Below are 25,674 nucleotides of genomic sequence, written 5' to 3'. Positions count from 1 at the left end.
TTTTCAAAATAAAATGTGTGCGAAGGGAAGTCATCTGAGCCGTTAGGTGGCAGTGTAGCTAGAAGGCTGACAAGCTAGCTAGCATAATGAAGGAAGACAACATGAGTCAAACAAACACACTGGTGTTGTGCGTTTGAAGATATTAGCAAGACACTTTTAAGAGCTTAACATCAGCTTTTCTCTCCTCGGCTGTTCTCTACGCAGATAATCTAACTGACATCTTCATTAGCAGGTGAGTGTCCTTCTGTCTTTCGTGCTAACTGTTGCTAAAGTAAGAGTGCAGTGTAGCTAGCAAGCTAACGTGAGCATTCATGAAGCGTTAGCATATATCTGTCTTAACTACTACTCTGTATACTCATGGTGGAAGAAGTGCACAGGCTTTATAACGTTACTTAAGTAGTACCACCACACATTTACCCAAAGTAATACAACATAATACATAAAACAACATTATACTGAGTATTTAGTAGCATAGGATATACTCGATTAAAGTAGAAATACCTTAGAGCTGGACTTAAGTGTGGCGCTTGAATAATTAATAAAGTAGTATGTTATATTCCACCACTGGTGTGATTTGCCCCTTACCTATCCTTAAATTACAACATGTGTTATCAGTCAAATGTGAGCTGGTGTGTGTGTATAACATTAAAACTGAACAGCAGATAGTTAGTAGGACCTCTTCTGGTTTGTCTCTAGCTTCAGTGAAGTAGCTCTGATCTGTTCTGTAACACTGATCATCTTTTGGTTGTTTTTAGTGAGTGATGGCGGTTGAACAATTTGTGTCAAAGACACTCGAGCTCCTACAGGAGGAGAGGGAGGCTGAAATAGAGGAGACCAGGTATGTAACATAACATCCAGACTGTGATACTTTACTTAATAAAGGCTTTTTTTCAGCAATTTTGCTCTGCACTTCAATGAATGACTTTGGTCAAGCTTCAAAAACACAGGATGCTGCGCTTCACATAATAGCGCTATAAAATGTCTTGTTTTTTGCCTTCAGGATATGGCAGGAGAACATCTCTCTCAAGGATCTTCAAAATAAAGGAGTTTGCCTGCTGAAATTGCAGATAGGAAGTCAGTCCACAGGCCTGTACGGCCGCACAGTCATCGTCCTTGAGCCGAGAAAGCATCTCGGGTTCTCATCTCTGCCAAGCAACAGCTTTGGACCTGGTGAGATGGAAGAATAAAACATGGGATCTGTGGGTTTTCTTTGTGACTTTAGATTCACATTTTGCTTCATGTGACATCGATGTCTTTTGTTACAGGGGACATAGTTGGCTTGTATGACACCGGTGGATGCACCCCGGCCTCACAGATCGGCACAGGAATAGTGACGAGGGTCAGCCAAGCTTCTATAAACGTGGCCTTCGACGACTTAAAGGACGGCCTCAGCTTTGATACGGATGCGCTTCACAACCTCTTAAAGTTGGCAAATGACATCACCTACAAACGGATGAAAAAGTGAGTTTTTATATAAGAACGATACAAGTGAATTATGAAAACTTGAAACAACTTATTTTCTCTGTGTGTTTCTTTTGCTTGCAGTGCCTTGAATACATTAAATGGATACAGGAATGGACCAGCTGCCAATCTGATAAACGTTCTTTTTGGAGACTCCAAACCCTCTAATCAATCACAGCCAAGTAAGTCACACTTTACTCAGCAAACATAATCAAAAGATAGTTGCTCAGAGAAATTGTGCTTGTTGGTTTGCTTTTACAGAAGTATGCAACATACTCTACGCTGATTTCAAAATGTTGCATGAATCATAAGATCCACATACAATTCTTTGTATCCTATTTTGTTTCATCAGACGACGTTCAGTTCTTTAACTCGAACCTGGATGATTCTCAGAGAGAAGCTGTGTCCTTTACGCTGTCTCAGAGAGAAGTGGCTGTGATTCATGGACCACCAGGCACTGGGAAGACCACCACAGTGGTGGAGATCATCTTGCAAGCAGTCAAACAAGGCCAAAAGGTGCAGAAAGTTGATATTTATTAGGGTATATATATATATATGAATATGTTTCTCCTACTGATTAATGCAGTTACATTTATTGTGTTCTGTTAGTTGTCATTGCAGCATCTCAGTCTAGATGGGCTCATTTTCACATTTGGATTCTGTGTTTGTGCAGGTCCTCTGCTGTGCGCCCTCTAACGTGGCCGTGGATAATCTAGTGGAGAGGTTAGCCCGGTGCAAGGCAAAGGTGCTCCGGCTGGGTCACCCTGCCAGACTCCTGGAGTCCATACAGAAACATTCTCTCGACGCCATCCTCGCGCAGAGTGACAACGCAAACATCATCGCTGACATCCGTAAAGACATCGATAAAGCATTTGTAAGTAGTTTAGCATGTGTGCCATCTTGACTGACTTGTTGTACATATAAAAACAATTTTTTTTCTTTTTTTTCATTTTCAAGATTGGAATGAAGAAAATGCGTGAAAAGGGAGAGCGGGTGAACTTCAAGAGAGAAATAGGGGAGCTTAGAAAAGAGCTCAAATCAAGGGAAGCAACAGCCATAGCCCAGATCCTAAAAAGGGCCGATGTCGTGTTGTCAACCAACACAGGTCAGTATTGGCCGTGAGTGAAGGAAAATGTCATTCAGTCGTTGCAGCGATGATAAAAGGCAATCACAGTGCACTTGTCTGCGTTTAGGTGCTGGTGGCGAAGGCCCTCTGAAGTACCTGCCGGCGGAGCATTTTGATTGGGTGGTGATAGACGAGTGCGCTCAGGCGCTGGAGAGCAGCTGCTGGATCGCCCTGCTCAGAGCACGCAAGTGCGTTCTGGCTGGAGACTACAAGCAGCTACCACCTACTATCAAATCACAAAGGTAAAGAAACTCCTCTTTTTTTCATTCACATGCAAATAACATTCAAGATTTTGCATTTGTCCTGTGACAAAAATGTTAAAGAAATGTCCTAAGAGCTCCTGTAAACACATCAGAATATTTCTTCATTCATGAGTTAAGCTCTTAAATAACAACATGGGGTTTAGTTTGATCAGATTTGAATGAGGGCAACTGTCAACAACACTCATCCAATTTGGTTCAAATGCTAAATTCTCATTGGTGCAGAGAAATATGTGACATCATCTTTTTCCAGTTGAGCCCGGCCCACGTTAAACCACTGACGCATGAAAGACAAAAACACAAATACAGAAATCTCTCACATGAAATAAAGAAAACTGTTCTAACTTTGGCAGAACATGTGTGTTCTTGTAGGACCCCATCGACCATAGTGAGATTGTTTTCAGTGCCTTTTTTTTTTAATATAAGATCTTGTTTCAGATTTTTATAGTTTACCTCACATTGTTTTCCTTTTGTGCTCCACAGGGCTGCATCAAAAGGCCTGTCTCTCAGTCTCATGGAGAGACTTATCCAGATGTATGGGGACTCAGTGGTCCGGATGCTAACGGTTCAGTACCGCATGCACAGTGCCATCATGACCTGGGCCTCCAAAGAGATGTACCAGGGAAGACTAACGGCCCACAGCTCTGTAGAGGGACACTTGTTGAAGTGAGTGCGAGCTTGATGATGGAAAGTATGTCACGTTTGTATTTCAGTGAATGATAAATCATTAAAGTAAAAAAAAAAATAATGATGTCTTTGATGCTGAAGAGATTTACCAGGAGTCACCTGTGTTGAAGAGACCAGCACGCCACTTCTTCTTATTGACACTGCAGGCTGCGGTCTGAGTGAGATGGAGGTCACAGATGAGCAGTCCAAAGGCAATCAGGGTTAGTCATTTTTATTGCAAGAAATCACATTTTATTACAGTCGGTGTGTTGTGGGCTCTTAACACGGTTGACTATTATTTCCTCAGGTGAGGTAGACATTGTTGAGCTGCACATAAAGGCCTTGACTGGAGCTGGGGTTAAAGCTAAAGACATCGCTGTTATTGCTCCATACAATCTACAAGTAAGTCACTGGTTTGAGGGACTGTAGTGTAAAATGTTCCCACATCAACTAATACTACTATACCGTGTCATAGCAATAATGCAGAACTTAAATTTCCATTTAGAATTCAAAGAAAAAGAGATCTACACTTTCACAGCAATTTAAATACAATCTGTACAAAATCAAAAGATCTTACAGTTGTGTCTCAAAAGCACTAATTGACTTGTATGTTAATGTATTATCTCTGTAATAGGTCCATCTTCTGCGTCAGAAACTTTCTGCGAGGCATCCAGAGCTGGAGATAAAGTCCGTGGATGGATTTCAGGGCCGGGAGAAAGAGGCGGTGGTGTTGTCGTTAGTTCGGTCCAACAGAAAGGGTAACTTATTTAGAATAGAAATATACTTTATTCATCCCCAAGGGGAAATTTGTCAATTTAGCTGTTTCTGCCACACCGTGATTGTGGGCAGCAATCATTGATGTATTTGTTCATTCCTTTATTTTAGGGGGAGTTGGATTTCTGGCAGAGGACAGAAGGATTAATGTGGCTGTTACACGTGCAAGACGTCACGTCGCTATTGTGTGCGACACCCAGACTGTCCAGAGTCATGCTTTCCTGAAGTCCCTGATCAATCATATGACTGAGTTTGGCGAGGTCAGAACGGCATTTGAGTACATCCAGGACATCGTGCCACAGAACTACACCCGTGACCACAAAGACACGAAGGCTAGTGCGTCTGCCAGCAGCTCCACGTCCACCAAACAGAAGGTTAAAGATCAGCCTCCGAGCAGGGCGAAGCAACAACAAAAGAAGTCCACTGGCAGCAGCAGTAATGAAACTGCTGCTGGTACCGAGAAGCACACAACGTCCTGCATGACGGCACTGACGGAGGAGGAGCAGAAGAAGAACAGGTGTGCTGAGATCAGAGCGCAGGTGGAGAGCTTTCTAAAGGACTTAAGTCAGAAAGAACTACAGTTCCCATCATCGTTTAACTCTCATGACCGCCTGCTGGTCCACCAGATCGCTGAGGAGCTGGGCCTCGTGCATGAGAGTAAAGGGGAGGGTAAAGACCGGTGTATCATGGTCGCCAGGCCTCTGGTGTCAACACCAGCTGAGAGGCCAACACAAGAAGAAGAAGAAGAAACAATCCCTGATCCCCAAAGAGAGCCGCTGTGTCAACCTCCATCAGACCTGAAAAGTTTACATTTGGAGCGGATGAAGAGGGAGCAGCAGAAGAGGGAAGAACATGCTCAACAGAAACAGCAACAGAAACGCATCCCACCAGCTCCGGCCCAGTCATCAAAGAAGCCCAAGCCTGCTAAAGGTTTGTGATAGAAACACCTCATTTTAAGTGTTATTTTAAGCCGTCTGCTCCAATGTGTATGCAACAATTCGACTCTTAATATTTCTTTACCAGAAAAGAACCGAATGAAGGCCGGCGCCTGCGGCATCGCTGCTGCTGCAGCTCCAGACGATGACTTTGACACACTCATCAACGCTGTCATAAAGGCTGAAAGGGTGTGCAGCTTTGTCAGGTGTAAAGCTTCTTTGCTGACACTCGGACAGCTCTGCCTCTTCTGCAACAGGCAGTATTGTCTCAGTCATCATATACCAGAGGTAAGACAGGAACAGACCAACCAGACAGTAGTTGTTTTAGTTTGTGTGTTTATTAGACCATGTCGCTGTATTAAATATGCATGACAGTGAAAGGATGTACTTTTTGTTTATTAAAGGCTGTGCATTGATTTCAGCATAAGTGACAGCTTAAAGGGACAGTTCACCCAAAAGTCAAACATACATATTTTTTTGTCTTACTTGTAGTGCTAATTATCAACCTAGATTGTTTTGGTGTGAGTTGCCTAGTTTTGGAGATATCAGCTGTAGAGATGCCTTCTCATGGACTGACAACATGGCGCTAGGCTTGTGGGGCTATTCAACTATGGTTGAAAGAAAATAGTTCCTACATGAAGCTGCTTACAATGAGGTCTGTGGATTGTCTGAGTAACCGGGTCATGATTTCTGCAAAGAGACATTGCTGTTGAGTTTTTCGAATGTATGTTTTTGGCATTTTAAGCACGACAAGCTGAGTGCCATGTTGTGTTCTTCTGATTTGATTGTCATGTTGTAAACCCTTTTTAGGTTCACGGCTGTGGAGATAAAGCCAAGTCTCATGCTCGGATGAGAATAAGCAAAGAAGGCGTTCTGTACGCAGGGAGTGGGAAGAAAGACAAATCCATGGACCCCAATAAGAAAGCCTATCTGCAAAGGAAGCTGGACTCTAAATTGAAAGATATGTCATCACAGAGGAAACCAAAAAACAAAGAGAACGACAGTTAATGATAGCAAATGCACTCTGTAAATTAACATAACTAGAGACTTTGTTCTGAGCATGAATAAACCGTACAAATGTGTGAAAACGTCTTGTTTGATCAAATATACTGTGTTGCCTTTCTAACCTTCATAGTAAAGAGTATGGTTTTATACAATTTGCTGCTAAACTTTCTGAAATACGTATTGAAACTATACAACTTGTTAGGTATAAGAAAGTATAGAAATACATCAAATTTACAAAATGTTAGATGTGTAGTTCTATGCAAATCACATGTAGGTGCAAGGCTTTTTGAAATCAGCATTGATAAAAAGAGTAACGCCTGTACATGACTCCAAAACACAAGTTTTGATCCCAGTCGGATTTTCTTTAGGTCAAAAAGAATAATAGATTAAATATATCAAGTAGTGAAAGGAAACATTGATGAAATAATACATGACAGGAAGCATTTATTAGTATTTAAACAAAAAATGTACACTCACAAAGTTGTTTTTTTAAAGTAACTTTTTTTTCAAAGTAACTTAAAAAAGTAACTTTTTTTCAAAGTAACTTAAAAAAGTATCTTTTTTTTCAAAGTAACTTAGAAAGTAACTTTTTTTTCAAAGTAACTTAAAAAAGTAACTTTTTTTCAAAGTAACTTAGAAAGTAACTTTTTTTTCAAAGTAACTTAGAAAGTAACTTTTTTTTCAAAGTAACTTAAAAAAGTAACTTTTTTTTCAAAGTAAGTTAAAAAAGTCACTTTTTTTTCAAAGTAACTTAAAAAAGTAACTTTTTTTCAAAGTAACTTAGAAAGTAACTTTTTTTTCAAAGTAACTTAAAAAAATAACTTTTTTTCAAAGTAACTTAGAAAGTAACTTTTTTTTCAAAGTAACTTAAAAAAGTAACTTTTTTCAAAGTAACTTAAAAAAGTAACTTTTTTTCAAAGTAACTTAAAAAAGTAACTTTTTTTCTAAGTAACTTAGAAAGTAACTTTTTTTTCAAAGTAACTTAAAAAAGTAACTTTTTTTCAAAGTAACTTAGAAAGTAACTTTTTTTTTCAAAGTAACTAAAAAAGATTTTTTTTTTCAAAGTAACTAAAGCTATTTTTTTTCAAAGTAACTTAAAAAGTAACTCTTTTTTAAAGTAACTTCAAAAGTAACTTTTTTTTCAAAGTAACTTAAAAAAGTAACTTTTTCACAGTAACTTAAAAAAGTAACTTTTTTTTCAAAGTAACTAAACTAAAGTTTTGGTTTATATTGCCATGTGGTTGTGTAAACAGCAGTAAATGTACCTGTAGAAATGGTAAGTCCTTTGCTCTGAGATATGCCTCAATATCACTGATGGCGGAAGAGAGGGTTTTGATCTGGTCCTTGATGTTCTCCAGCTTCTCACACATCACATGCGTCTTAATTTCCTTTTCCTGTTTGAGCAGCTTCAGTCTACCGTTTTCCTCCTCCCTGAGGAATAGGTGTAGCTTCTGAAACCCCTCCTTAATCGCTTCCTCACTTTGATTAGCTTGGCTCTGTCATGTTGAGAAAACTGGTTATGTTGTATGTTGTACTGGTTGTATGGGGACTCAGTGGTCCGGATGCTAACGGTTCAGTACCGCATGCACAGTGCCATCATGAACTGGACCTCCAAAGAGATGTACCAGGGAAGACTAACGGCCCACAGCTCTGTAGAGGGACACTTGTTGAAGTGAGTGCGAGCTTGATGATGGAAAGTATGTCACGTTTGTATTTCAGTGAATGATAAATCATTAAAATGAAAAAAAATAATGATGTCTTTGATGCTGAAGAGATTTACCAGGAGTCACCTGTGTTGAAGAGACCAGCACGCCACTTCTTCTTATTGACACTGCAGGCTGCGGTCTGAGTGAGATGGAGGTCACAGATGAGCAGTCCAAAGGCAATCAGGGTTAGTCATTTTTATTGCAAGAAATCACATTTTATTACAGTCGGTGTGTTGTGGGCTCTTAACACGGTTGACTATTATTTCCTCAGGTGAGGTAGACATTGTTGAGCTGCACATAAAGGCCTTGACTGGAGCTGGGGTTAAAGCTAAAGACATCGCTGTTATTGCTCCATACAATCTACAAGTAAGTCACTGGTTTGAGGGACTGTAGTGTAAAATGTTCCCACATCAACTAATACTACTATACCGTGTCATAGCAATAATGCAGAACTTAAATTTCCATTTAGAATTCAAAGAAAAAGAGATCTACACTTTCACAGCAATTTAAATACAATCTGTACAAAATCAAAAGATCTTACAGTTGTGTCTCAAAAGCACTAATTGACTTGTATGTTAATGTGTTATCTCTGTAATAGGTCCATCTTCTGCGTCAGAAACTTTCTGCGAGGCATCCAGAGCTGGAGATAAAGTCCGTGGATGGATTTCAGGGCCGGGAGAAAGAGGCGGTGGTGTTGTCGTTAGTTCGGTCCAACAGAAAGGGTAACTTATTTAGAATAGAAATATACTTTATTCATCCCCAAGGGGAAATTTGTCAATTTAGCTGTTTCTGCCACACCGTGATTGTGGGCAGCAATCATTGATGTATTTGTTCATTCCTTTATTTTAGGGGGAGTTGGATTTCTGGCAGAGGACAGAAGGATTAATGTGGCTGTTACACGTGCAAGACGTCACGTCGCTATTGTGTGCGACACCCAGACTGTCCAGAGTCATGCTTTCCTGAAGTCCCTGATCAATCATATGACTGAGTTTGGCGAGGTCAGAACGGCATTTGAGTACATCCAGGACATCGTGCCACAGAACTACACCCGTGACCACAAAGACACGAAGGCTAGTGCGTCTGCCAGCAGCTCCACGTCCACCAAACAGAAGGTTAAAGATCAGCCTCCGAGCAGGGCGAAGCAACAACAAAAGAAGTCCACTGGCAGCAGCAGTAATGAAACTGCTGCTGGTACCGAGAAGCACACAACGTCCTGCATGACGGCACTGACGGAGGAGGAGCAGAAGAAGAACAGGTGTGCTGAGATCAGAGCGCAGGTGGAGAGCTTTCTAAAGGACTTAAGTCAGAAAGAACTACAGTTCCCATCATCGTTTAACTCTCATGACCGCCTGCTGGTCCACCAGATCGCTGAGGAGCTGGGCCTCGTGCATGAGAGTAAAGGGGAGGGTAAAGACCGGTGTATCATGGTCGCCAGGCCTCTGGTGTCAACACCAGCTGAGAGGCCAACACAAGAAGAAGAAGAAGAAACAATCCCTGATCCCCAAAGAGAGCCGCTGTGTCAACCTCCATCAGACCTGAAAAGTTTACATTTGGAGCGGATGAAGAGGGAGCAGCAGAAGAGGGAAGAACATGCTCAACAGAAACAGCAACAGAAATGCATCCCACCAGCTCCGGCCCAGTCATCAAAGAAGCCCAAGCCTGCTAAAGGTTTGTGATAGAAACACCTCATTTTAAGTGTTATTTTAAGCCGTCTGCTCCAATGTGTATGCAACAATTCGACTCTTAATATTTCTTTACCAGAAAAGAACCGAATGAAGGCCGGCGCCTGCGGCATCGCTGCTGCTGCAGCTCCAGACGATGACTTTGACACACTCATCAACGCTGTCATAAAGGCTGAAAGGGTGTGCAGCTTTGTCAGGTGTAAAGCTTCTTTGCTGACACTCGGACAGCTCTGCCTCTTCTGCAACAGGCAGTATTGTCTCAGTCATCATATACCAGAGGTAAGACAGGAACAGACCAACCAGACAGTAGTTGTTTTAGTTTGTGTGTTTATTAGACCATGTCGCTGTATTAAATATGCATGACAGTGAAAGGATGTACTTTTTGTTTATTAAAGGCTGTGCATTGATTTCAGCATAAGTGACAGCTTAAAGGGACAGTTCACCCAAAAGTCAAACATACATATTTTTTTGTCTTACTTGTAGTGCTAATTATCAACCTAGATTGTTTTGGTGTGAGTTGCCTAGTTTTGGAGATATCAGCTGTAGAGATGCCTTCTCATGGACTGACAACATGGCGCTAGGCTTGTGGGGCTATTCAACTATGGTTGAAAGAAAATAGTTCCTACATGAAGCTGCTTACAATGAGGTCTGTGGATTGTCTGAGTAACCGGGTCATGATTTCTGCAAAGAGACATTGCTGTTGAGTTTTTCTAATGTATGTTTTTGGCATTTTAAGCACGACAAGCTGAGTGCCATGTAGTGTTCTTCTGATTTGATTGTCATGTTGTAAACCCTTTTTAGGTTCACGGCTGTGGAGATAAAGCCAAGTCTCATGCTCGGATGAGAATAAGCAAAGAAGGCGTTCTGTACGCAGGGAGTGGGAAGAAAGACAAATCCATGGACCCCAATAAGAAAGCCTATCTGCAAAGGAAGCTGGACTCTAAATTGAAAGATATGTCATCACAGAGGAAACCAAAAAACAAAGAGAACGACAGTTAATGATAGCAAATGCACTCTGTAAATTAACATAACTAGAGACTTTGTTCTGAGCATGAATAAACCGTACAAATGTGTGAAAACGTCTTGTTTGATCAAATATACTGTGTTGCCTTTCTAACCTTCATAGTAAAGAGTATGGTTTTATACAATTTGCTGCTAAACTTTCTGAAATACGTATTGAAACTATACAACTTGTTAGGTATAAGAAAGTATAGAAATACATCAAATTTACAAAATGTTAGATGTGTAGTTCTATGCAAATCACATGTAGGTGCAAGGCTTTTTGAAATCAGCATTGATAAAAAGAGTAACGCCTGTACATGACTCCAAAACACAAGTTTTGATCCCAGTCGGATTTTCTTTAGGTCAAAAAGAATAATAGATTAAATATATCAAGTAGTGAAAGGAAACATTGATGAAATAATACATGACAGGAAGCATTTATTAGTATTTAAACAAAAAATGTACACTCACAAAGTTTTGTTTTTTTAAAGTAACTTTTTTCAAAGTAACTTAAAAAAGTAACTTTTTTTCAAAGTAACTTAGAAAGTAACTTTTTTTTCAAAGTAACTTAAAAAAGTAACTTTTTTTCAAAGTAACTTCGAAAGTAACTTTTTTTTCAAAGTAACTTAAAAAAGTAACTTTTTTTCAAAGTAACTTTTTTTCAAAGTAACTTAGAAAGTAACTTTTTTTTCAAAGTAACTTAAAAAAGTAACTTTTTTTCAAAGTAACTTAGAAAGTAACTTTTTTTCAAAGTAACTTAAAAAGTAACTCTTTTTTAAAGTAACTTCAAAAGTAACTTTTTTTCAAAGTAACTTAAAAAAGTAACTTTTTCACAGTAACTTAAAAAAGTAACTTTTTTTTCAAAGTAACTAAACTAAAGTTTTGGTTTATATTGCCATGTGGTTGTGTAAACAGCAGTAAATGTACCTGTAGAAATGGTAAGTCCTTTGCTCTGAGATATGCCTCAAAATCACTGATGGCGGAAGAGAGGGTTTTGATCTGGTCCTTGATGTTCTCCAGCTTCTCACACATCACCTGCGTCTTAATTTCCTTTTCCTGTTTGAGCAGCTTCAGTCTACCGTTTTCCTCCTCCCTGAGGAATAGGTGTAGCTTCTGAAACCCCTCCTTAATCGCTTCCTCACTTTGATTAGCTTGGATCTGTCATGTTGAGAAAACTGGTTATGTTTGGCAGTAAACCAAAGGAATGTTTGTGTGCCAAGCTCAGGGTGTTAACTCTCTGGGCCGAAAAATTATTTAACAAGTGATACTAGAAATTCAGAATGAACCTGTTAACAAAACCTCCATAAATATAAGTCAGAGTAGAGGTACAACAAAACTTTCAGTTCATAACTTTCACCTGTATATAGTTTTTGGTTTCCTCCCGGTCCACCTTGGTCTTGTTCAGTGTTCTGAGCTTTTTCCTTAAGGACTCCAGCATCGCTGAAATTTCTCTCTGAAATGATTAAAAAAAGAATCGTTAAGAGTTCAAATCTCGAGCTGAAACAATGAATCTAGTCAACAAACAAAATGTATTATTATATTATATATATATATATATATATATATATATATATATATATATATATATATATATATATAATTATTTTCAACTATCTCAATAATCAATTTGTTACTTTTTCCTGTGCATTAAATCCTTGTAAACTAAATTTCGTTGAGTTTTTGACTGGTTGGTCTGGGAAACTGGGGTATACACTTTTTATAGACTAAATGATTCATTATTTGATTGAGAAAACCATTAATATGAAATAAATTGTAATTTGCAGCCCAATGTATCCCCTTATACGCCTAAAAAAATAAACATGTTACACCCACAGTAGCAACAAATATTTGCTCTCACAGATCACTAATTGTGTTTCTTGTGTTGGAGTATATGTGCAGTTAATCCCTCTGTCATTTTCCCAGTTTCTATTTTTACTCCACCTTTTTCTGTTCTGCCGCCTCCTCCACTGGGCAGCATTCATGAACTTTATGCTGTCTTGATGTTTGGCAGACAAGACAGATAGGCTCCAGGTCATTATGACAAAAAATCTTCAGCTTCTCTTTGTGAAGACGACAAACGTCTTGGTTCCCGATGGTCTTTTGCACTTGATAATTGTCCGCAGCTATCTTTAGTGCCAAATTGATAGGAGGCCTCCCAGGGACAGACACAGTGCGACACACAGGACATTCTTTGCATCCTTTCCATTCCCAGAATTTCTGTAAACAAAATCTGCAAATATTGTGGCCACATTTTAGGAGAACAGGAAGGTAATAAATATCAGAGCATTGAGGACAAAGTAAGTCCTTTTCAGAGAATGAAATCCCTGCCATCCGGCTGAAGTGTTCCTGTACAGTGAGGTTACAGGAGCGCTTCCTTCCTGCTCTTCAGGTGTTGTGACTGCAGGCAGTACCTTCCCCGAAACCTTTAAATGTTGGCAAACTAGTACGACTGGTTCCATACGCATCAAGTATTCCTCATGCAATATATTGAAATCTGTTGTTAAATGATGATAGTAGACTGACATTATATATATATAGTATACAGTATATACATATACATATATACCCAACAGTCAATAGCAGCACTAAGATCACAGAATAGACTTATATTCACTTTCGGTGCACTTTATTTTCCATTATGAAATGTTTCCATATTTGACACAGTAACATGGTTTGACTCAATGCATAAATATATTAACAATGCATTCAAGTCATCGTCTAAATCATTTAAACCATGGTTTTATCAACATGATGTCTAGAAAAACATAAGAATTCTACTACATGTATTTAAATGTTGTGTTATTACTGCATTATTCCTCTGAGCAGGGCAAAGCTCAGAGGCAACAACAGAGGTAGTTTAAATCGTTAAAGATGAGTGGCAGTGCTGTCAGTGAAATCATATTTATACCCCAGAACCAAGAACAAAAAGTGTCGATGATATTATCCATGCTTTAGAAGTTTTACATTGACTGTACTACAGGTTGGATGAACAACTTCAAAGAAGAACCAGGAGCTAGTAGTGATGCTTGAGAAACATATGAGGCTTGAGTTGTGAAAGTAAATGTGTTGGTCTCTCTCTTCTCATGTTGTCGCCCTATTTGCGTTTTATAGAGAGAAAACTAAATACTTTTTTTAAGTTTTAAAGCTACAGTATTGTGTGTATTGGATGAGAAAAGTTTGTCACCTCTTTTCTTTAATTATGAAGGTTTCAAAAAGGATTCATAGTAATTGTTGTTTTGACCAATCAATTGAAATTATGCGTGTCCCGCATCAATGTTTTAACGGAGTACTTTTGTCAACTACAACTACAGTCTTACTAAAACTAAATTTAGGGGGAGTTTACTGTATGAAAAACCTTTTTTAAACCACGACTATTTAATTGACAGCCTTTTCTCCCCAAAATCACAATATTACTTGAATATACTGAACAATATATTGAACAAATATATAAGAGATATGAATGGTAAAAGCCACTGAATATTAAGAAATACTATAATAAACAATTCCGAAATAAATGCAGTTACAAGGATTCATAATTTGATGAAATCCTTTGTTTCTTGGCCATTGTAAAGAAAACATGCAACATTATCTGATGTAATAGCTCATGTTTTGGGGGCTTTCTCCCTCAAAACCACTTTAAGATTACAATGCCTAATCTCAATACATTTGACCAATTAATAAATATTTACATATGACTACAAATATGAAAGTACTACATTAAAACAACTGCATGTATCTCCTCCAAATGGTTATCTGACAAGTGTGTGATTGGTCAAAGAAGATCCTTTCCCAATAGGTTTCCTTCTCAACAATATTATGTTGATGTCAGACTTAAGAGTAAAACATGGACAGAAAAGGAATTTCTATGAACACAATGTGTGTTGATCTGGCTCCTTAATCTCGATGAATAAGGGAAAACATCAGCTGCATGAACCTGTTCTGTAAAGACACACTACATTTTGAATGGTTAAGAGATTTTAGCTCATCTTTAGGTTTTACATAACACCTCAAATAAATCAAACCTTTAAAACAAATGAACATGAGAATAGTATGTACATGAATACAGTAATAAATATACCATGTATGAAATCAGTTAAATTCAGAAATGGCTCTGTGCTCTGATAAAAAAGAATTAAATAAAATCAGAAAAATGTTGATTAAAGAAAAAGTGGATGTTGTGTAAAAGGTATTATCGGAACTGGACCAACAAACCCTGCGACTAAGATCACTGAAGATCATTTCACGAAACAATTCTAATCCATAAAATAGCAAATACAAGTTATAAATGCTCTTTGGGCGGTCCATATTCCTCTAGATTTAAATCCTGCAACAAAAAGAGAGTCATCAGAGACAATGTAGGTTCTTACTTCTTCAGCTTGTATTGAAATCAGTCAGTTCTACCTCCACCGTCAGCTGTAACTCACAGACTGATGTCTGTTAATAAGACGGATGCCTTGATCATGTCCTCAGAGCCGCACTGTGCGACACTCTGGGTTCAGTTCAGCGTCCTCTTCACAGAGCAGTGAATTATTACTCCTCAAACGTCTTCAGCGCATCCCGAGGCTGCCTGCTTCTCTCAGATCAGCCAGGAGCCTGTGAGGCTTCACGCTTCGTCTGCAGATCCAACGCACAAACACAGTCTCACAATCACACAAATCCAGGCTTCATGGAGGACTTGAAACATTTAGGACAACCCTTCGTGCCGTTCGTCTGCAGACACCTGAAAGAATAAAAAAGCAGAGTGTCAACTGCTTCGGCCTTTAGAGGTGTAAAAATCAAGAAATGCACATGTTAATGCGACCAGATCTGAAGACCTCACTGTATTCAATAATAATCACGCTCAATCATTTATGTTATCTATGAAATATACGTGTCAAAGATAATAAGTAGTACGCTGTGCTAGAACACCCACTTGAGATGGAAAATGTGGGAACAGGGTAAGGCCTGCAGTTTTTGGTCCCTGTCCCCGATGGACTCTCCACACATGCCGCAGTAGAGCTCCAGCTCCTCGACACACTGTAGGAACTTCACCACCTGCTCTCTGAGCTCCACCTGCTGCCCCCGGGTCCGATAAATCCCTTCACTCAGGCAGTGCACCTTCAGCGCACACAGCTGACGACACAAATCAGAAAGAGACCGTCAATGTGACCTGTAGATTGTATGTATGATGAAGATTAGGTAACGGTTAATGGCACTAAAGAAAAGGTAATTGTTTTGTCTATAAAATGGAGAAAAATTGCAAAACATTCCTTTGTAACTTCCCTCGAAGTTGCCATCTTTAAATGTCTTGCTTTGTCAAAACCAATAGTTGATAATCATGTGTTACGAAGAAATCTTAGTGCTAATTTATTTAAATTTATTGAAAATGTTCTGGTATCCTCCACACCACTCTCCAGCTACAGCAAACAAAGAATACAACAAAAATAATACCACAATAAAATAACATTTAAGCTGAAATAAGCTTCATAATCATACAAAATATCCTTTGTTTACCAGAATTTATCGAATCTATATTTGAAAGAGTTAACAGAAGGTGCCTGCCTTACATCCTTTGGATGCTTTTTACAGCAAAAAGTGTGAAGAAGTGTTTTCTCCTCTGAGAGAAACACATTAGTGGGAATCATTTTAAGGAGTTCACACTTAAATCATACCTATTAATCCAAAAGTAGATGACAGGCTCGGCTGTGATATCATAATATATTCTGTAAACAAGCTTTTAGACCTCAATCATGTCAGCCGTACGTCTTCTGTATACTAGAGTAGGTCATTGTATTTCTCTGAACCTGTCCTCATATGACATCTCTTTCAGACCTGGAATTAATTTATTAGCTCTTCTCTGAACCTTTGTTAATTATTTATATATATTTTACCTTATAAGGACACCAGAACAAACTTGCAAATTCAAGATGAGATCTCACCAAGGATTTATATGGGCTGTGTCAATGTCAGTGTCCTTAGTAACTGTTATAAATATTTTTGTGTCTTCCGCTAAAAGATATGCATCAGGCTGCATCACACATGGCAAAACAAAGATAACAAAGAGGACAGGGCCCAACACAGATCCCTGAGGAACTCCGGAGGCCTGAAGTGGCATCAATTACCACCACCTGCTGTTTCCTACTGCGTGGAAAGTCCTCTATCCAGTCTGTAACTCTCCTATTTATGCATTATTGCTTGACTAATACGATTATTTGATTATAACTACTTGCCGATTAATTCTATTAATGGACTAATAGTTGCAGCTCTACTGTACTTGTGTCCTGTGTAACATCAGTTACCTTGTTTCCCATCCCATCTGCCAATTCCTGTGCTCGCTGCAAAGAATCAAGAGCCTGCAAAATAAACAGTGAGGCCGGCACTTATTATGAGAAACAATAAAACAATGATGTCAGTCATAAGAGTGTGATATTTGAAGGGAAATGTACATATAATTATAGGTACCTTGTCCAATTCTTTTTGCAGAAGCCAACACTTTGCAACTCCGAGGTAGACGTGTGATTGTCCGAGACGGTTTCCAATCTCAGTCATGATACCCAGTGCAGACTCGTAGCGAGGGAATGCTTTCTAGATGGATGAAGAGAATTACCAACATAAAGCTCGCCATACAGATGCCAGTGCAACAAACAGTTAAAGGGAAAAAATGAGAAAGCAGTGATAATAAATACACCAAAAGACAAAATCTTATCTTTAACCCAACAGGTCTGCACAAAGGGTGGCATCTTACATCAACGTCACGCCTGCAGCGGTGTATGTCTGCGAAGTTTAGTAAGCACAGAGCCTGCAGAGGACGGTCGCTGTGCTGCAGAGCAATCTTCATCGACTCCTGTTGAAGTATAACACAGAGGTTTTCCGGAAGAAATTCATTTGTCGGACTGTGATACCAAAGCTCTTCTGAAATCTAATGATGGGAAATTATCAAACATTTTGGATCATTTGGAAATTGGACTTTCAAAGTTAGTCAGGTTCATTGACAGCAGATATATTAAAATGAAATGGCAGTATTAAACTAAGTAGCACCATAATGTATACAATGCTTCTTAAAATGAAGTCTTATTGTGAATGAAAATATTTACACGGTACATTTAACTAAATCATTCTGTGAATGAGAGAATTTGTTCTTTAGAATGAAAAGACGCGTGCATCCTGAAACTCACCGCCATATTTTACTGAACTACTTTTACAAATTGTTATGGCAGCTATTTCATTTATCAGTTTCTTTATATTTTAAGATAAACCAGGCTGACGTTGTTGTTTCACCGTAAGGACTCCTCTTGTACCCTGGTATTCTGAAAATGACAACATGTGTAAATTGTTTGTCTAAATGTGTTTGGCAAAAGTAATAAATCTGAAAATGCATCCTGCTGTCTTGTTACTTTTGCACTCCAAGGCAATGACATCAAGCTATTTTTCACCCTCAGTACATAATTAGAACAGAGTGAAGACCAAAGCTTCATTAACACTTTAAACCAGCCCGTCTATGAGCATATTTCTGTCGAGGTCTAAGGCCTGGTACAACAGAACAACTGGCGCTTGCACCTGTCAGCAGAACATCTACAGTATCTGCAACTCCGACATCCAAACAGCCAGAGACATCAGGGGACAGGGACTTTGTGACAAGCTATGCAAGTTTGTCTTTGTGTGGGTGAGTCCAGACTTTGAGGACAGTTGGGACAGTTATTGAGTGTCGGACAGCAATAAAACAATACCTCACAGCACTCCATGGCGTCTGGCAGGCGCTCTAGTTTCCTGTAGGCGACAGACATGTGGTACTGGCTCATGGCTCGATACTTGAGGCTCCAACCCTTGCCGTAGTCATTGACAAGCTCAGCTGCTTTACATGGGAAGAACAGGGCTTTCTCATAGTCCTGTTGGCAGAAGTTATTGATGAGTAAGACCTCTGATATCCCAAATGGCAGTGTCTTAGTCAAATGTCTTTTCGGTTTTTTATTCCCTTCTTATGGCAATTCAGCAGTATCATTCTCTACAGTATTATTAACAGGCAAATTATGTTTTCTTTCATAAAATATGACATATGAGTGCATTTTTCAAACGCCGCTTCATCTCAATCACATTGAAACCAATCCTCCCAAGGAAGCAACGGGATGACTATTACACATCTCTGATGTCAAGGGTACTACACAAACCCCCGCCAGGCAGCCTGCTCACTCCGCCCGTGTTTCACAATGCCCAGTACCACATGAGCTAACCATTGATGATGTTTGCTTGGATGCTCTGCAGTGTTACCATACTCTGCAAATACGTTGGCAACCTCAGTAATGATTGCGCAATGAAGTCCCACGTGCGATCCAATGAATGTTTTTACCCAAATAGAAAACCTGAGACGTCTGCAACAGTCAAATTATGTTCTACAGAAAAAGAAAAGTTCTTATTCAGGCTCTTTGTCTGTAATATGCCTTTCAATAAATATTTTTAAAAGACATTTGGGGAAAAGGTAAGGCTGAGCAAAGACAATAGTGTAGTATTTGCAGTGGAGCACACATTAAAATGATCACAATCAGCTTTCAGAACAATCTGGTCACTTCTATCAAAAGTACCTTAAGGTGGACATAAATGTTTCCCAGACTGCAGCAGACTCTGCACTCCAGCATCTTGTCATCGTTGTTGTGTGCGTAGCGCAGGGCCTTCTCGTAGCTCTCCAGAGCTTTCTGGAAGACACTGAGGCCCAGGAAGGCGTTGCCCATGCTGAGACAGACCTGGCCGTTGAGCTGCAGGCTGACGGTGGTGCCCTGCATGTTTAAGCAGGTCTTACAGTAGGACACCGTTTTCTGGAAGTCGCACAGCTTCTCATTGCTGCGCGCCAAGTTCAGGTAGCCTTCTGTCAGGTAGTCTGGGTCCTCCATTTCTCTGGCTGTGTCGATTTGATCTAGAGCGTACTGCAAAGAGAGAGTGAGGAAAACTCGTAGGCAAATTGTGAATCAGTAAAAACAAAGATACTGAATAAAAGATACATTATATGATGCATTTATTGAAAGACGTTGGGCCTCTACTTTCTAAAGTCCTCATTAAAGCAAAGTAACAGAGAGTGGGTGCTGCTTGAGTAAAGATGGTTATGTAAACAAGACACCCCACACTGGTACTCGGGTTGCAGGACACTTATTTACTCTGCATCGTGTGGAAGCCACAAATTAACCCATGCTTCTCCACTTCTCCTTCAATTGTCACTTAATCATTGTAGAAATGTACTACAGCACAAACTGTACCAGACGTTGTGACATATAAAATCGATAGGATAGTCAGTGGCACACACACACACACACAGCTTAACAGTTTGCATAACACAAAATATGATCACACTGTAGTGAAAATGTGAGATTGTCTTGACATGAATTATCAAAACCAAATGACAACATTGACATTTAGAGCAGGACAGACCATATATATATATATATGTACATTTGTTTGACTACAGTAAGTGTAAGTAGCAGAACTGTTCTTTGGAGGCTTACCTTGAGCATATCTTTATATTTTCCCATTTCTGAGTGAGCCGTGATCAGGCACCCTAACACCCGAAACTTCCCTCCAGGATCTGAGGTCTTCTCCAGCACTTTTGTCCAGACATGCAGGGCTTTGTCTGTCTGATTGGACTGATACAACCTCAGGCCCTTCTCTATCTGCTGCTTGGTTTGGTCCTGGCCCATCTCTGGTGCAAGGCGCCTCATAAAAATATTCATTCGTTTAGGCCATGCAATGTCAGTGAGGCAGCAAGAAAGTAGATCCTTGCCATGCACAGAACAACTCCAAAGAAGATCCCTTGAAGATGATCCCTCAGGAGGTCGCTGCCAGCAGGCCTACCAGATCCCGCTCTCTCAGCTCCGGCTGTGCTGAGATGGAGAGGAAACTGAATCCACCCAAGTAAAACGGCAACGCACCAAGACCATTATCGCCAGTCGCTTCTAGGAGAGCTGCAGGGCCAGAAAAGAACCGTCTCCATTCAACCCTGCAACGATCCCCTCTCACCATCAAGTGGTACAAAATTCTCCGTGAGATTTGCGCTTGAAAAATGCCAAAGAAACACGTTTCCCGACGGAGTGCTAGCAGTGATATCCCGGAATATCTGCTCCCTCCACACCCCAGCAAAAGGAATTCTCAACACCCCCATGTCCCCCCCCCTCCACCTTCCTCCTACTGCTGGCGCTACAGCAGATGGCCTTGTCACTCTAGACCATGTGTCTCTTCAGGAATTCTGTCCTGTCCTCAGCAAGCAGCCCCAAGGTCAGTGCAGCTCCTAGCGATCCACCTTCGCACTAAACCTCGCTCACCGGCCAAACGCTGGACAAAACGTTTTTACTTTACAACCCTCTGGAGCATTGAATACACATCCGCAAATCGACCTCACCGGACTCGCATGTGGGACTGTGGACTGTGCTATGGGAGCTATTGCCCAAAATGAATAAGGGACCGCAAGTCAGATGGTGCTCGTAGTGGCCGTCGGTTCCTATTGGGAGTTCTTATGGAGGCGCATGTGTGCCCCCCCAGAAACCCCCCACCCCTTATCTTGGCGTCAGCAACTGATGCTTAGAATAGTTCACAAAGTCTGACATGTTACTGGGCTTGGGTTTCAGCTGCACAGCCTCCTGCAACACATCAATGGGATCAAAGTTTAGCCCTCTCTGTAGTAGCTTTCTCTCCTTCAACCCCCCCCCCCCCCCCTAGGACAAAACAGGCACCTTTACCACCTCGCCATTCACAAGATGCATTTCCGATCCAAAGACAAACACTGTTCGGCGTTATGTCGTTGTTGAGGCAAAGCTTTCATTAGCTACACAGCAACAAAGTGCACTAAATGCATCGCTGTATAATTGCAAGAATGAAAGATCCAAAGGCCCTGGTAATAAACATGGTGTTAATAGTGAGAGAGTTAATGCATAAAGGCTACAGAGCCATAAATATGAGAAAAACAGTGACATCTTGTAGATACAGCAATATATTTGACATTTCTGTAAACAGTTTAACTTGAACATGTACGTTGTACATCAAAAAGTACAATTTCAAGACAAGAAACTGAAAAATTGAAAAGTTGGAAAACATCCTCAGTTATCATCTTTATGCACGATTGACTTCAAACTTGACATCTGAGAATATTTAACCCACAACATCATGATACACTTAATAACGTACAATATACCGAAGAATGTTTTATGTTTCAGTAAAGTTTTAAGCTGAAGTTGTGCATGCGTGTCAACAACCAATCAGTGGCGCAGGAAAGAATGTCGATTAGTACATCACTCGTTACAGAATCCCTACAAATCATGTGACTTCTAAGCTAAAGGGATCAACGACGAGACTCACAGGAATAAAAAAACAACCCGCTGAACTATTTCTACTGGTCTGAGGTTGAAGTCAGAATGGAATGAGTGAAACAGAAACCAGTTGAGTAAATACATTTAGAGCAGATCTCCTCCCCGGATGTCTGAGCGGTGAAGTCATGGCAAGTTATCCAACAGTCTTCCCTGATTGTCCGTGGCGGCGACCACAGTATGAACATCCAGAGGACAGTTCAGGCCAAAACAAACTGCCAGTTTGTGAGGAGGATTTTCATACCTCTGATAACGGAGACGACAGAAGTGGCCGGGTTGAACTTTAACGTGTTTGCCTCCCCTTTCTTGCATTTGTCCCTGAAGACGTATATGCAGCCATTACAGCTGGCAACCTTCCACAGTGACGGAACGCAGCTCCACACCTCAGGGAAGCGCAGGCGGGTGAAGCTCTCCAGCAGAGGGTTGTAGCACACCAGGGAGTCTCCCTCGGCCACAACGAAGATCACGTCCATGTGGACCGCAGCGTGCATGCAGCCCGCGAACGGCAGCATGTACGGTTTGATCTGGCACTTCTGGGAGGCGGTGTCAAAGCACTGAATCAGTCGAGATGGCTTCGTAAAAAAGTCCATGTCGTTCTCCTCCCCTCCGAGCAGGTAGATGGTACCTCCCAGGTTCACACCAGTAGCCCCGGACACTGCAGTGTCCAGCTGGCTGGTCTCTGTCCACATGTTGTCCTTCACTGTGTAGTAGATGACGGCGTTTGAGAGTGTGTCCTGCAATGTCTTACCTCCTAGTGAGTAGATAGCGTCCTCTGCAGAGACAGAGACCATGGTGTGATGGAGGCGGTCTCTGGGCAGTGGGGCGCAGCGCTCCCAGTCCATGGTGTGCATGTTGCACTTCCACATGCGGCGAGGAATGGACCCCCCCACCACATACAGGTCGCCTCCGTGTTTACAGGCTGCAGTGATCTGATGGCATAAACTGTTCTGGCCGCTCACGCTGATCGCGTCGTCCTCGTCGCAGTGAAGCGACACCGCCAGGGAGTGAGTCCGCGCCTCCTCTTTACCGATCAGGTAAATGTGGACGTTCTCACCGATTTCCTGGAGACACACAAAAGACACATCAGACAAACAAATAAACACAACAGAAATCAAATGAGAGCACTCTCAGACGAAAGAATGTTACCTTGAGATTTTCATGGAGGATACAAGAAAACTCCTCTCTCTCCACCTTGTTGTGATTTATCCACAACTGGATGGCCACTGTTGGATTCTGGGAGCTCGGAACTCCATCTGAACACAAACACAAAGCTTAGGGAGTCACATTCATGAAATGTGTTTTCTTTAACTGTTCCCGCATGTTTTATCACTGTACCTACAGTAATGTAAACAAGACAGCACATTGGCATAGAGTGATAAGACAGCCGTGGGTGATACCTTTGAGGATGTCCAGGAGCAGACAGAGAGGCAGATTAAGAAATTCCTCCGTCTGATGCAGCTGCGTCAGGTGGATTTTAGCACAATGCTTTGCTGCAGTATACAACTCCTGGTCACTGTGTCTGTCGGCAAGCCACATCACCTGGACAAAAACAGGTCATCAGTAATGTGATACTACACAATTATGCTGAGGTAGCAGAGACTTGTGAGTCACAGTGAGTCACCTGCAGGCAGTTCTTGACCTCTACTGTCCGTGAGAGGAAGCGGGAACATTCCTCAAACAGTGCGGTGAGCTGGTACATATCGGCCATCTCATACGTGTCCTGAAGCTCCTCCACCCTCAATTTAATTGTGCCGTGATAGATGTAGTCGACCAGCAGCTGAAAGACGGTGGCGCTGACATCCTTCAGTTCAATAGAGCGGTTGTGGGACTCTTTGAGGTTGGAGGTGAACATGGAGCGGAAGAAACTGCTCTGTGCCGAAAGCACCAGCCGGTGCAGGTTGAACTCTTTGCTATCCACGCTGACGGTGACATCAGCGAACAGGCCGTCCTCCAGACACAGGTCCATGATGCTCTTCACCACCCGGCTGGAGTGGGAGCGATCAGTGAAGGTGTATCCCAGGAAGTAGTTCTCGTCTCCCACAGAGCCCCCGACGCTGAGGCCCCCCTCCTCGCTGGACTCCATCTTTGCTGCTCGCCTGATAAAGTCACCAAACAACATGGCATCCATTTACGCTCAGTTGCCATTTTAAAAGATATGTAAAGTTAAAACAAAAAACCAAAAAAATTCCTGTCTTTATTAAGGTTATAATGTTCAGTTGTTGTTGACATCTTTCTAGAGCTGTCCTGACACTCCAATGTGACGAGTGTTTAAAAACAACAATATGATGACCAATAATATATTTTTTTTTACATAAATAGATAACATAGATAGTGACTAGTTTATGTACTTAACAAGCAAACTTGTTCTTCTTTAGTGATTCCTTTTATGGAAATGTTTGGGCCTGTAGTGTGTGGTTCTCTTAAATTGTGTTGCATTATCTTGAAAGGTGTTTTTAATCGTGTATCCACCCCATTTATTTAAACTTAAATAAACTAAATATTAGACACCTAACAGTATAAAACAATACAATACAAATGAAGCCTCCAAAATCACCTTTAAGATGAATAAACACCTCTCTGATACAGTTCAAACAACAATACAATCCACATTATAACCATCATAAGGAAGGATTATTGCAGGAATGATGTATTAGATTGCATTAGTTCTAGCTAGATGACAATAGATGATGTGATGACTGTATGTCGCATTTAGTATGTAAACCAAGAGCTGATCCAAAGCTTAGTTATACTGCTATTAAATGAGCTGATGTTACAGGTTTTTAATGTCAGTGATTCACACACAGATAATAGTCTAGTGCACGAGGAGCTAACGCTAGCTTTGTTGTGTTCTCATTAGCTAGCCCATGGTTAGCACACACAGCAGCTAGCTAGCTGGCTGCCTAACGTTCCCTCCAGTCACAAATCAACCGCGATATCGTGGAGGTACAGTTGAAATTAGGACTTCACATGAGACAAAAGAGTCGTAACACTTTAAAAATGACAAATAAAAAATCGTGGTTACCTTTGTTTCCACTACTTTATTATTCAAGAGCAGCTGAACTCTTCACCGGAAGTAAATAAACTGTTTCATCGGCCAGACATGAGACGAGTCGCTGGTATCAACTGGAGCTGCTGCCCCCATGTGGTGGAGCTGCGTTACTACAACTGTCAATTTGGAAAAACTCTTTAGTGTAAAAAAAAGACAATCAGCTCACAAGATATAATTGGTCAATTCTACTAAATAAGTAATTTCAAGTGATAACAGTCATCTAGATAGATAAATAGATAGATATATACTTTATTCATCCCCAGGGGCAAATTTGTTAATCTATGTATAGTGGAAAGTTAATTGATTACTTAATTAGTTACATAGTTAGTGATTCCAGGACATGTTGTGGTAAACATAATGCCTTTCTTACAGCATGCACTGTGTATAATCTTCACCAACAGCATGAGGCTTTAAGGTTATATTAAATATGTGTCTTATCCAACTAAGCAGAAAGCCAAAGAGGTGTGCTTTAATATCTCAAATTACATTTACCCAGTATTTTGTTTCAGGACTTCCCTGGTTATTTTTTCAGATATGGTTTCACCCTATTGTTTTATCTAATCATTTTAATGTTACTCAAATCGGTGTGCTTTTATGTTAATTGTTGAAACTCTGCATTGCTGCTATTCTTGGCCAGGTCTCCTTTGAAAAATAGATATCTGATCTTAATGGGACACGGTTAAATAAAAA

The 25,674-nt window shown here is 40.6% G+C and overlaps 5 protein-coding genes across 5 annotated transcripts; 2 read left to right on the top strand and 3 right to left on the bottom strand.

The window, feature by feature from the left end:
- The first annotated feature begins 59 nt into the window (after positions 1–59).
- On the top strand, positions 60–6,310 carry ighmbp2 (immunoglobulin mu DNA binding protein 2). The gene is made up of 16 exons (XM_076089187.1): positions 60–232; positions 756–838; positions 1,001–1,170; positions 1,266–1,461; positions 1,546–1,643; positions 1,814–1,977; positions 2,135–2,335; positions 2,419–2,566; positions 2,655–2,829; positions 3,331–3,513; positions 3,616–3,734; positions 3,821–3,915; positions 4,148–4,271; positions 4,399–5,217; positions 5,311–5,510; positions 6,033–6,310. Exons 2-16 carry the CDS (start codon positions 762–764, stop codon positions 6,228–6,230), a joined length of 2,967 nt encoding a protein of 988 aa, XP_075945302.1. The 5' UTR covers positions 60–232; positions 756–761; the 3' UTR covers positions 6,231–6,310.
- A 1,428-nt stretch (positions 6,311–7,738) lies between these two features.
- LOC142947533 (DNA-binding protein SMUBP-2-like) lies at positions 7,739–10,694 on the top strand. Its single transcript, XM_076089188.1, has 7 exons — positions 7,739–7,899; positions 8,000–8,118; positions 8,205–8,299; positions 8,532–8,655; positions 8,783–9,601; positions 9,695–9,894; positions 10,417–10,694. Exons 1-7 carry the CDS (start codon positions 7,754–7,756, stop codon positions 10,612–10,614), a joined length of 1,701 nt encoding a protein of 566 aa, XP_075945303.1. The 5' UTR covers positions 7,739–7,753; the 3' UTR covers positions 10,615–10,694.
- A 76-nt stretch (positions 10,695–10,770) lies between these two features.
- LOC142947893 (E3 ubiquitin-protein ligase TRIM17-like) lies at positions 10,771–12,948 on the bottom strand. The gene is made up of 4 exons (XM_076089765.1): positions 12,559–12,948; positions 11,975–12,070; positions 11,545–11,775; positions 10,771–10,779 (listed from the first exon to the last, which is right to left on the bottom strand). Exons 1-4 carry the CDS (start codon positions 12,946–12,948, stop codon positions 10,771–10,773), a joined length of 726 nt encoding a protein of 241 aa, XP_075945880.1.
- Positions 12,949–13,236: 288 nt separating this feature from the next.
- Positions 13,237–20,690, bottom strand: rapsn (receptor-associated protein of the synapse, 43kD). Its single transcript, XM_076089923.1, has 8 exons — positions 20,085–20,690; positions 19,173–19,511; positions 18,324–18,482; positions 17,342–17,440; positions 17,059–17,181; positions 16,896–16,949; positions 15,530–15,729; positions 13,237–15,337 (listed from the first exon to the last, which is right to left on the bottom strand). Exons 1-8 carry the CDS (start codon positions 20,307–20,309, stop codon positions 15,265–15,267), a joined length of 1,272 nt encoding a protein of 423 aa, XP_075946038.1. The 5' UTR covers positions 20,310–20,690; the 3' UTR covers positions 13,237–15,264.
- Positions 20,691–21,544: 854 nt separating this feature from the next.
- On the bottom strand, positions 21,545–25,024 carry kbtbd4 (kelch repeat and BTB (POZ) domain containing 4). The gene is made up of 5 exons (XM_076089186.1): positions 24,958–25,024; positions 23,557–24,031; positions 23,333–23,474; positions 23,082–23,188; positions 21,545–22,996 (listed from the first exon to the last, which is right to left on the bottom strand). Exons 2-5 carry the CDS (start codon positions 24,016–24,018, stop codon positions 22,136–22,138), a joined length of 1,572 nt encoding a protein of 523 aa, XP_075945301.1. The 5' UTR covers positions 24,019–24,031; positions 24,958–25,024; the 3' UTR covers positions 21,545–22,135.
- Positions 25,025–25,674: the final 650 nt, after the last annotated feature.

This window comes from Anarhichas minor, unplaced genomic scaffold (assembly GCF_050575085.1).
Source record: "Anarhichas minor isolate MPS153535 unplaced genomic scaffold, ASM5057508v1 ptg000011l, whole genome shotgun sequence".
In the NCBI taxonomy this organism is placed as follows: domain Eukaryota; kingdom Metazoa; phylum Chordata; class Actinopteri; order Perciformes; family Anarhichadidae; genus Anarhichas; species Anarhichas minor.
Note: the sequence above shows the minus strand (reverse complement) of the source record. Positions and strands in the feature narration are given on the sequence as shown.

Coding starts and splice junctions, on each gene's coding strand:
- rapsn (XM_076089923.1), bottom strand. CDS start 20,309: ATGAATATTTTTATGAGGCGCCTTGCACCAGAGATGGGCCAGGACCAA. Junction 18,483..19,172: donor ACATTTATGTCCACCTTAAG/GTACTTTTGATA, acceptor TTCTGCCAACAG/GACTATGAGAAAGCCCTGTT. Junction 15,338..15,529: donor TCCCACATTTTCCATCTCAA/GTGGGTGTTCTA, acceptor TTATTCTTTCAG/GTGTCTGCAGACGAACGGCA.
- LOC142947533 (XM_076089188.1), top strand. CDS start 7,754: ATGTTGTACTGGTTGTATGGGGACTCAGTGGTCCGGATGCTAACGGTT. Junction 8,119..8,204: donor GCAGTCCAAAGGCAATCAGG/GTTAGTCATTTT, acceptor TTATTTCCTCAG/GTGAGGTAGACATTGTTGAG. Junction 8,656..8,782: donor AGTTCGGTCCAACAGAAAGG/GTAACTTATTTA, acceptor CCTTTATTTTAG/GGGGAGTTGGATTTCTGGCA.
- ighmbp2 (XM_076089187.1), top strand. CDS start 762: ATGGCGGTTGAACAATTTGTGTCAAAGACACTCGAGCTCCTACAGGAG. Junction 839..1,000: donor GCTGAAATAGAGGAGACCAG/GTATGTAACATA, acceptor TTTTGCCTTCAG/GATATGGCAGGAGAACATCT. Junction 1,171..1,265: donor AAGCAACAGCTTTGGACCTG/GTGAGATGGAAG, acceptor CTTTTGTTACAG/GGGACATAGTTGGCTTGTAT.
- LOC142947893 (XM_076089765.1), bottom strand. CDS start 12,948: ATGGCAGGGATTTCATTCTCTGAAAAGGACTTACTTTGTCCTCAATGC. Junction 12,071..12,558: donor AGGCGGCAGAACAGAAAAAG/GTGGAGTAAAAA, acceptor TAATCATTTCAG/AGAGAAATTTCAGCGATGCT. Junction 11,776..11,974: donor AAACCAAAAACTATATACAG/GTGAAAGTTATG, acceptor TCAACATGACAG/ATCCAAGCTAATCAAAGTGA.
- kbtbd4 (XM_076089186.1), bottom strand. CDS start 24,018: ATGGAGTCCAGCGAGGAGGGGGGCCTCAGCGTCGGGGGCTCTGTGGGA. Junction 23,475..23,556: donor AGGTCAAGAACTGCCTGCAG/GTGACTCACTGT, acceptor GTTTTTGTCCAG/GTGATGTGGCTTGCCGACAG. Junction 23,189..23,332: donor GCTCCTGGACATCCTCAAAG/GTATCACCCACG, acceptor GTTTGTGTTCAG/ATGGAGTTCCGAGCTCCCAG.